Source organism: Mus caroli, chromosome 2 (genome assembly GCF_900094665.2).
Source record: "Mus caroli chromosome 2, CAROLI_EIJ_v1.1, whole genome shotgun sequence".
Taxonomy (NCBI): domain Eukaryota; kingdom Metazoa; phylum Chordata; class Mammalia; order Rodentia; family Muridae; genus Mus; species Mus caroli.
Genome location: NC_034571.1, coordinates 169,608,362 through 169,619,279, shown reverse-complemented (window position 1 = coordinate 169,619,279; position 10,918 = coordinate 169,608,362). Strand labels below are relative to the sequence as shown.

The 10,918-nt window shown below is 51.6% G+C and overlaps 1 protein-coding gene across 4 annotated transcripts in view; it reads right to left on the bottom strand.

The window, feature by feature from the left end:
* Positions 1–6,150: 6,150 nt before the first annotated feature.
* Mtg2 (mitochondrial ribosome associated GTPase 2) overlaps positions 6,151–10,918 on the bottom strand; it is a 14,147-nt gene continuing 9,379 nt past the window's right edge. For all 4 annotated transcript variants that reach the window (XM_029474593.1, XM_029474590.1, XM_029474592.1 and 1 more), the window contains 5 exons: positions 9,749–9,896; positions 8,647–8,762; positions 7,797–8,015; positions 7,478–7,616; positions 6,151–6,674 (listed from right to left, as the gene is read on the bottom strand). In XM_029474593.1, the coding sequence (XP_029330453.1) occupies positions 6,280–6,674; positions 7,478–7,616; positions 7,797–8,015; positions 8,647–8,762; positions 9,749–9,896 (1,017 nt within the window). In that variant the 3' untranslated portion in view covers positions 6,151–6,279. The remainder of the gene's footprint in view (positions 6,675–7,477; positions 7,617–7,796; positions 8,016–8,646; positions 8,763–9,748; positions 9,897–10,918) is intronic.

Here is a 10,918-nt window from a genome sequence, read left to right as displayed (position 1 = left end):
TGCAGCCCACATGGCCTCTCTCTTGGACTGGTTTAACTCATTGCCAGTAGCTTTCCTCAGCAAACAGACAGTCCATATTTCTGGCATCTCCACAATCCTGGAGTTTCCACAGTAGTTTGGGTTTCACCGTTGTGGTTTCTCCTATCGCCTTTCTTGCAGAAAGTTTGTTGTTTTAGGTTTTTCTTCTTTTTTTTTTAGACAGGGTCTCCCTCTGTCGCTCAGGATGATCTCAAACCCATGACAACCCTTCTGCCTCAGCCTCCCAAATGCTGAGGTCACCATGCCTAGCCCTAAACTCTCAATGTAAACATAGCTAAAAGCAGCCAGCAATATTCCTGCCACAACCCCGGAGGCTGGGCTGCCTTTAGGGTTGAAACTTGATTTTTAAATTCACCCTCACATAAAGAACGTATATGAATGAAGACCCTGTGTCTTTCTCTCTCCCAGAAACATCATCAGTACATCAGTACAGTCTCTTCGCCCAGTTCCTACCATCATTCTGCGCCCCCCGACCCGTGCCCCGCATGAACTCTCACCAGAAGGCTTACTGGGAGGGGAATTCATAGAACTAGGCACACTGCTGCAGAACTNTGACCCATGTTCATAAGACAGAAGCAGGAGAATCTCTGTAAGTCCGAAGTCAGCTTTATCTACATAGTGAGTTCCAGGCCATCTAGGGCTCTGAGACCTTGTCTCAGATAAACAGACTGNGATTGCTGACCCTGTGGCTCTTCTAAGGGCAGTCCTTGGGAGGAAGCGAGAGAACAGGAGGACTGTTCTGATANAAAGCAGAAAGAGACACCCAGTCNCAACAAAATGAAACAAGACAAGCTCATCTTACAGCGTCTAGGTCTTCTCTGGCACACATCTCCACACTTGTAAATTCTTCCCAAAAACAGTTGCAGGTTTAGTTTAGGTAATGACCCCGCTTCTCTGGTTCCAGTTTTTTGTACTAGTTACATTATATCAATATGAGAGAAAACCTGGCCAAAGCTAACCAAGGGAAGAAGGACAGAGTGGTCTCAGTTCCAGGGGTTTAGTGTGGAGACAGACTTATCCTTGGCAGACATCAAGTGGGGTCATTTATAGTAGCCAGGAAGCAGACAGAAAGGAAGACAGGGACCCAGTATAACTTTAAATGTCCCCCAGTGCTTCCAATCATAAAAGATACAACAGTGATAAGGGGGGAGGTCCACAGACTTTCTACAGTTTTATAACCTAGACACCCCTCAATTCACTGTGAACTCCAACCTCTCCTCTATGGTCCCCATGGCTTGCTCAAATGAGGTTCCTCACCCAGGAGTGCCATCCTGAGTGCAGGCGTCTTAGTAGAGGATCCCATTAGATGCCAGGGGAAGGCAGTTGGTTGCAAGCAGCTTTTTTACCCCTGGGCTCCCTCCCAGGCTCATCCTCTCAGCAAACAGCTCTAAGCATAGCTGAGGGCCAGGTGAGCACTGCAGCTGGGCCCTCTTCCAGAGCTCCTCACTAAACTGTTCTGTTTGAGGGTTTTCCAAGATCCTCATGCCACAGTGATATGCAGAGAGGTCCACGTGCCCATGACCTGGTTCCTAGTAGAGCCTCAGACAAACGGTCAGCAGCTGCAGGGTCAAGNTAGGAGACTGACATCAGTCTGTCTCCTCGTTTAACANGCACCCCNTTCCATGCAGGTGCAGGCCATGCGTGCTCCGCTTGGCTAACCTCCCTCTGTAGTGCGGGATCAACACCAACCCCGTTTTCTCTTAGTGGTGTCAAGTGTCATGCTGNGCAGCTGTCCCTGTACACTTGAGGAGCATGTCTTGTTTCTAGACAGAGGTCGACATGTAGTCCAGGGTTAATCTTCTTGCCTTGGCCTCCCAATTGCTCAGGNNGCANGTATGTCTCCTCTATGCCTGGCTCTCGAGAACATGTTCCTTTCCTCACAGGTGCCTAATATTAGGCAAACATGAGGCTCTAAGTTGCTTTCCATTCATGTAGCTCTGACAACCTCTCCTGCTGCCTGCCCTTCCCCACCTGGGCTGCTCCTCTAGTTCTAATGTTCAGTTAGGACTTTGAGGACATCTGGATTTAGACTGGGCCCTGAGTCCAATGAGAGTATCCTTAAAAAGAGAATGTCAGATGTGGTCCCTACACCTAGAATACTTGGGAGGCTGTAACAGGAGGATTATGCATTTGGGGATAGACTATGCTACATAGTAAGACCCTGTCCACAAAGTGAGGAAAGAGTTGGCCCATGAAGACAGAAGCAGGGATTAAAATAATGCAGGCATAAGCCAGGGTCTGGGTAGCCAACTCCGAAAAGGCCCTTCCCAGAGTTCTAAGAGGGAGCAAGGTTCNGNGCCACTCGGACCCCAGGTTTCGGGTCTCATTTAATGTGTAGANAGTTTGTCTCTGCGCCATACTACTTCTTGGGTCTCTGCCTCTGCTGGGCTTCTCCGTCAGAGGAGGCCCAGGATGGGCTATGTGCTGGGCACGGTGGCACCACAGGGCAGAGTGTGAGCTCTTGAAGGCCTAGTCAGTATCTCCTTGTTGTCAGGGCAGACACAGGCACCCAACAAGAAGGGTGGGAGCCAAGCTAGACTTACCATCAGCAGCCAAAGTCCCATGCGGCCTGCCGTCCGGCTGTGGCCCATGACTAGCATCACCACGGAGGGAACCTGTGAGGTTCTAAATGGGAAGCCTGAAGCACCCAGCCCTCAGTTTGCCTGGGGTACAAGACAATTGTCTTCTTCAGTGAAAACAGGAAACAAATGGGGCAGGGGAATCTCTGTGTAGAGAAGGGCAAGTGGAAGAGGAGCTTGGCAGCAGCAGCAAGGATAAACTGACAGCAAACCTGGAGGCTTGGCTCCTGGAGCAAGCGCATGCAAGTGCAGCTTTGGATCAACAGTGCCAGGCCTGAGTGGGGGTTGGGCCAAAAGCTGGGGAACTCTGCACCCCAAATCTTGGGCTTCCAGAAAGGCCTGGCATTAGACAGGCTGCAGCAGATGCCCATACACAATCACTGGTAGATGACTGTCACCAGGAGACAGATTGTGGAGCCCCAGCAAAGGCGGGCTAGACCCCACAGGCAAATGTGCTGAGAGAGAGAGAGAGAGAGAAGAGAGAAAGAGAGAACCCAGGATCAGAGGGAAGCTGGTTTTCTGTGCTGTCTGGGAAATGTCACCAGTCAGTGGGGACAGATGTTGGAAGATGGTAAGAATCCAGAAACATAGAAGTGATTGGGGAACAACACAGGGCAGATGTGTGCTCTAAGACAGCTTAGCTTGCCACGGCACAGNAGCCCCTCCAATGCTCTCTGTCCAGACTATGGTCTACTGTGGGGAAAGGCCAGCAGTATCCCAAATGGTTATTGGAAGCCCAAACAGCTCTTTGGAAGTGGCCAGTAGGGAAGCATGGTATCCAGCTAAGGGCAGGGCAGGGCAGGGAGTCTTTCAAGTGAAGAGGAACCCAGGACAGGTCACCCTCATTCACCCCACATCTACAGGCACTCAGCTAGGAGCCTTGCTGGGCTCAGACTCACTGAGGTTGCTGGGAAACAGCTTATAATCACAGGCCCTGCCCTGGAGGTAATCTCAGTCCCATGCTGCCTGTGGCCCTTCTGTGACTTAAGGCGGCAGTAGCTATCTTAGAAATGGCACAGTAAGCGCCATGAAGCTGTTGTTGTATAGCTGGGTGCCAGGGCTCACGCCTTCAGTCCCAGCACTCAAGCAGATGGATCTCTTTTGAGTTTGAGGCCAACCTGGTATACAGAGTGGATCCCAGGCCAGTTGGGGCTACACAGACAAACTCTCAACTCCACTCCCCACAAAAGGGTGCTACACAGGTAACTGGCCATCGCTGACTTCTACTTGTGTGGAGTCCGGAGGATGTAAGTCTGTAGGGACAGATGGTGGTACACTTACATGGTCATGGTGTTTACAAGGCTGGGATGTAAGCAGGCAGGGGAAGGGGCCTGACATTGCAGAATTCCATTCTGGGAGTGGAACTGTGCTCAAAGCAGGTATCCATGACAGGCACACAGCCCTGGAGTCTCACACACATGGCATGCGAGTGCTCCTGTTTTTCTTTCAAAATGTGAAATAGCCCCTCGTGCATTTTGGGTTGGCTTCATACTGTGTCTATAACTGAGGATGGTGACCTTTGACCACGCCTCATTACCACAGTGTGCCGCAGTGCTGGGGATGGANACCAGAGCCTTGCACACGACAATGAGCACTTTGGCACCATGTCACACCCTGGCCTGTAGTGNCACAGGTTTTTTTNTTTTTAATTTTATGTGGATGAGTATTTTGCCTACATGTGTAGGATTGTGCACTATACGCATGCAGTATCCTTGAAGGCCAGAAGAGGGCATTGGATCCCCTGAAACTGGAATTACAGACTGCTGTCAGTTGCCATGTGGGTGGTGGGAATTGAACTCAGGGCCTTTCAAAGGGCAGCCAGTGCTCTTAATGGCTGAGCTGCCACTCCAGCCCCCATTATTTCTTACTTTGTGTATAAGTGTTTCCCCTACATGTGTGCACCATGAGCAGGCAGCAACAACTTGACCTTAAATGAGAGCAAATCCCTAAGTCAATGATGGGACCATTTGGCTTTGTGGAGAGACTAAGTCCACTTTGCTTCTCTTCAGAAACACCGGCTGGGAGGGAAGCCAGCTTCAGAAACACCCCTCCTGGGGTGGTCTCAGGATGATGACACTGGGTTATGGCCCTGGTGTCAGCAGCCTGTGTGACTTAGTCCCACCCAGCCAAGGACTGTTGGTGGTTCCCAGGACATATGACAGCTCTAAGGAGCCAGCCCACCCCCAGGTCTCCAGGCCCTGGGGAGGCATTCTGAGGTCTCCAGAGCACAGCGGCCACAAAGATGAAAGCCAGCAGAGGATAATTAATGCTCTCAGGCCTGGCCTGACTACAAAACCCTTTGCAGTGGCCTGAAAGAGAAAAGCCACAGACACGAGACCCGCCCTGGCCTCCAGAACGCTAGGACCTTTGAAATTATAAGACATTAGAATAAAGCTTCCCGGAAAAGGACCCCGTGTTCCAGCTGCAGATGAAAACGGAATTGCTTCTGAAAGCTGAGGGCAGGCTTGCTGTTTCAGCAGCCCCACCCGACAGAGGGACCTGCCGGTGTGCCAGAGCATGGCTAGCCTTACTCTGGGGTCTCCCCAAAGGATAAGCCCTCATTTCCACTTGTCTCCTCATTGTACTTCTGAGGGCCCTAAGGGCCACACTAAGGCATCAACTTCCCTGGGGAATATTCTGGGACACATGGTTCCCAGCTGCACCACCTGGGGTTACTTTCCATAGGGCAGTGTCTGGAGGAGCAATGTGGTCCCACCTGGCAAAAATGGCTGGTACTGACTCACAGGTTCAGGTAAGCTGTGGTGAGCTGTGCCTTTGGCCAGGGCAGGGCAGACTGGTGGCAGTCCCTGCCTCCAGGGACAGGTCTCTGGCCATTTTTCCACACATCCTGCTGAGCTGAGCCCACGTATCAGAAATGCTGCCAGCATTTAAGGTTCTCATCTCTTTGGTTGACAANTGGCTGGCTGGCGCATCCCTGAGGCACAGCCAGAGGCTGCGTGCCTGGTCGGATATTGGGTGCATTCAGTCGTGAAGCTCAAGGCTGCCTTGGTGTTCGGCCCCCACAGAGCTCAGCGCTCTGGGAACAACAGGGAAGGAGCTGGCCTTCGCTGTTCTCAGTCAGCTGGCACTGGAGAACAAAGTATGGCCACTGCACCTTGCTTCCCTGACACACTGGCACAGCAGACAGCCACACAGAGGCTAGTGTGGGGCCTTGCTGCTCTGCGGGACNGTGGACAGACCCAATCACACGAGGAAAACGAGGGCCACAAACCCTGCAGTGTGAGCATGAGAAGCCCAGCCATGGCTCTGCTGCTCAGCTGCGTTTGCCCAGGCCGCTTGGCAGCAGTGTTTGCTACCTTCAGCCAGCAGCACTGTCCTCCTACTAATGAGGTGTTAATTAGCACAAATGAGTCAACTCCAGCAAACCAGTCAGCAGCANGGGTGACAGGCGCACCAAGCACAGGGAGCAATTCAGGTACCAGGTGGCACAGAATACTCCATCACGCTGGGCCAGGGGGCACTTTAGGAGGGTGCCCCAAATTGGTGGGAAACAAAGACACCNACACATTCATATATTTGCAAGTACTTAGTCTCGGGAGTTCAAAGTGGCCCGCAGCTTACAAAAGGTTGCTTTTGCTTCCTGTGACTGATGGCCCACCCCCCTGTTCCACGCTGGCCCTGGGGCACAGCCCTCTGCCCACTACCACCTGAGAGGCTGGCGGCCCTGCTCCAGCTCGGCCTCTATGTGGGCATCATGAAGCTCCTTCAGGTGCAGAAGCAGCTGCTCCAGGTTCTCCCCAGTCAGCGCCGACAGGGCTATGGCCTCCTGTCCGAGGCGGGCCTGCAGCTGAGGCAGGCGGGCTCTGGCCTGCGGGAGATCGATCTTATTTGCAATGATCACGTGGGGCCTCTCTGACAGGCCTTCTTCAAACTTCTCTAGTTCATATTTTAAATCATCAACCTGAGTCCACGGCTCAGGCAAGGTAAGATCTACCACAAACAGGAAGAAGCGACAACGCTCGATGTGCCTGAGGAAGCTGAGGCCCAGGCCCTTGTTCTGGTGCGCACCTCGGATGATGCCTGGGATGTCTGCCACTGAAAGAGGTAAGAGTTATATCAGGTCAGGGTCCTGTTCTCGGCCTCCAATGCCGGTCTCAACCTTGCGGTCAGGAGACTCCCCTCAGGGAGACCCTTTCTGGCCCAGATCTCATGTTCTACAACTTTCAAGGAACACTGGGAATCAAAGCCACTCATCCGCCCCCAGGTGACTCAGCAGGCCAAGCAACACGGAGGCACCTCAGCTCTCAGGTCTGTAAAATGCTCTGAAATATTTGGGTGACAGGCATGGTGGATTAATCTAATGAGGAAGATTTAACACATTCCTGTCTCCCAGGCTTCAAACACAGTTCATAAAAGGGAGCTGGCTCCCTGCATTCTATGGATAATTTGATTATGGATACCAATCACTATCGTGCACTTTGCAGATATAAAGTGCTGCACAAATAACCTCACCAGCAGGCTTGCTATTTTTAATGGGTACATTATCTTCTGGAAAAAAGTTTTCCTCTTAAAATGCTACAGGAAAGGCTTTTTAAACCACATGCTGTCTGCATGACTGATACCGCCCAGTTCCACAGGAGAGAAAGAGGAAGGCAAGAGGCAGTCCTCTCCTCAGGCTCCCAACTCAAGAGTACAATTCCCAACAGAAGGGATCGGATTTCTTGGCTGGGAGGGGAGGGGCTGACTTTGACAGAGAACAGACTCATTAAAATTGTTTCAATCAGGGAAAACAATGTCTCAATTTTTAAGTGGGAAGCGAAACTCAGGGTTACATAATTGCTCTCCTGAATCACTGGGCCATTTAAACCCATCCTCTGGCNGGGTTTTAGAGGCTCTACCTGCTACCTGTTGGTGGCCTTCATAGTGAACGATCCCCACGTGAGGGTTCAAGGTGGTGAACGGGTAGGAAGCTACAGCAGGTTTTGCATTTGAAATGGCTCGAAGGAGAGAGGATTTCCCAGCATTTGGGAAGCCAACCTAGAAACAAAGTAAAAGTGTCCTGTGGTCTCATGGAGGACACTGTCAATGCCACCAGCAGTTGGCACTGACAGAGCACTGAGCAGGGGGGATGAATGAAAGCCAGCATTCTCTCCAGGGTAGAGTGTGCTCACCCTAAGGGACCCACTAGCTCAGGGTGTGGCACTGTCGGGGGCATACCATCCCAGCGTGAGCCATGGTCTTGAGTTCCAAGTAGAGGACCCGCTCCTGACCCGGTTGTCCAGGGGTGCAAGTTACAGGGGCACGGTTGTCGTTGGCCAGGAAGAAACGATTGCCTTTTCCTCCTGCACCCCCGAGAGCAGCCACGTACTCGTCTCCCAGGTTAGAGAGGTCAGCCACGATCTTGTCTCCTTCTTTCACCAAGGTACCCATAGGGACCTGAAAAGCACCCCACCCCCACCCCCATCACCGTCATCAGGTTCTGTTCTATCACCAGCCAGGAAGAGGAGGGGTGGGGCGCTGGTAACCGTTCTCTTCAGGAATCAGAACAAACAAATCTCTGCTCCGAAGAGATTTTATGGGGCTAGTCAGATGCCCCATAAGGTGTCATGGTTGCCCCATAAGGTGTCATGGTAAGACTTGCCTTCTAGCACTTAGGCAGCTGAGGCAGGGGGATTACAAGTTCAAGGGCAGCCTGGGTCCCACAGTGAGGCCCCGTCATAAAACCAGAAACCCATTTCTGTATGGGGCTTTTCTGAAGTGTTTCTACAGGACCTGAACAACCAAGCAGTAGGGAGCCGGCATGGGAGTGTGGAACCCTGGGGTGGGCATGCTGCCCCTGTCTAGACATGGGAAAGTATGTCCTTGGCTCCCTCTTCAGGGTCATTCCTTTAGACTCTCTTGGGTCAGAAGCAACATGGTACCACACCAGTGCAAAGGCGATTGTGTGGGGATGTGACCCCTAAAACACACCACTGTTCGCTTCTGTTCCCAGCTGGGTGCTTTAGTCACCCATGGACTCAGTGACTAGGACGCAGGGGACGGCTCCCGCTCCAGCTCCCCAGCTTACCTGGACGTACAGGGTGGCACCACCTCGTCCAGAGCAGTTTTTACTGCCACCATCTTCTCCACTGAAGCCCTGATACTGGGATAAGACTGAGGACAAGGACTTGACTTGCTGGTCAACTAGAGCAAGAGCAAAACCTCATGTTCCTTTGTGTTAAGACAGCCGACGCAGCTGCTGAGCGGGAACAGCGGCCTTACATCTGCCACCCTCCTCCTCCCCTGGCTTGGGTGTACGGCTGGCCGCCCACACTCTTCATTATCCTAACCGAAATAGAATATGACCTTTTTTTTCTTCCCCGAGACAGAGTTTCTCTGTTTAGCCCTGGCTGTCCTCGAACTCACAGAGATCCACTTGCCTCTGCCTGCCTCTCCTGAGAGCTGGGATTAAAGGCATGTGCCACTACCACCACCACTACCGCCACGGGCTTTCTTTCTTTCTTTTTTTTGACAAGTTTTCACTATGTAGAATTGTAGCCCTGGCTGGCCTGAAATTTTTTCAAACTTGCAACAGGAAGGCATCACCATATGAGGTGAATATGACTATCATCAATTAAAAACACAAAAAAATTCACCTACGGAGCTAAAGAGCTGGGCTACTGGTTAGGAGCACGGCGGCTCACGCAGAGGATGCAGGTTGGTGCCCAGCGTCTAATGGCAGCTCACAGCTGTCTGCAATTCTAGGTCAGATGGCCTCTGCAGGGCATACATGTGGTACATACACAGACAAGCACTCAGTCCTAGCACCCGTACACGTACAATAACCAGCAGCTAACTTCATTATGCTGTGAAGATGCTTGCACCCAGCTTGCTGAATATTCATGCCAGGCATTTGCTCAGTACAGCCAAGGGCTCTGCTGCACTGTCTGACCCTGTGACATGGGCTGTCATGAGGCTCCTGATGGGAAACAACCTGTGTTTCTGAGATTAAAAAACAAAAATGATGTCCAAAAGTCTCTTGCCTTGGTACACTGGTGCTGAGCACAGACACAATTCATAAAAATGCTGTGTACACACCAAGTTTGAGTGCAGATGCATGCCAAGATAGGACAGCAGGACCTCCACCCTGTGTGCAGGCTGCCCCTCCCCAGCTGCCCCAGGGGACGTGCCTCTCAGGATGATGTGTCCACCATTTCCTCCATCCCCACCATCAGGGCCTCCAAACTCTTTGCGGGGCTCACTGTGGAAGCAGCTCATGCCAGAGCCCCCACTTCCTCCACGGACCAGCACTCTTCGGTGATCCACGAAATGCCTTTTCTACAGAGAGTAAAAGGCACCAGAGGATGTTAGCACCCCTGCAACCCTTCCAGGAGACAAACATGCATGCAAGCAAAACACTCATACCCATTACCATCCACTTGATACATGCCTCTCTACCAACGTTAGAGGTTAAGCATGCTAATATGATTGCAGAGCTCTTCAGAAGCCACAGGTAAGGCCCGGCTCTTACAGGTCACCCACACCAGAGGGCTGAGGTGAACCACTGCAGACACAGCGGGCGGCTGGTGTGGTGTACACACTTCAAAAGGGAACTCAGCAATTCTAGAGAGCACAGCTTGTTTAGGAAATGTTCCCTGAACAAAGTGTCCCTCTAGCTTCTTTCAAACAGAACTGTATTGCTAAAACCGCAGCCCTGTCTTTACTAGTAGAAAGCTATAGCTGCTGTGGGAGAAGGTGGGGTCCCTGGGGAATGCCCGCACTTTCACCNTGCAGAATCTACTGCCCAGGGCGCCACCCGAGGGCTTATGTGTGAGAAGCAGGGAGGCAGGCATGAACCTTCTCAGAAAGGCTTTCTTTAGGCCCTTAATGCAGAACACAGTGAAAGAAAAGGAATTAACCAACTGGGCTGGGAAGATGGTTCAGCAGTTAAGAGCTCTTGCTATTGTTGCAGAGGACCTGGGTTCTATTCTCAGCAAACATCTATGGCTCACAAACATCTGTAACTCTAACCCCAGGACATCTGAAACCCTCTTCTGCACAAAGTACGCATGGTCCATTTAAATACTCGCTGGCAAAACCCTTATACATTCCTCATCCTTCAGCTACAGTTTCCTCCTCCATCTCTAGCATCTGATTTTTAAAATAGTTATTTATTTTATGTGTATAAGTGTATGTACCTGAGAATATGTATATGTTCCATTATGTGTGTAAAACTTGCGCCAGAGCCGGGCGTGGTGGCGCACGCCTTTAATCCCAGCACTCGGGAGGCAGAGACAGGCGGATTTCTGAGTTCGAGGCCAGCCTGGTCTACAAAGTGAGTGCCAGGACAGCCAGGGCTA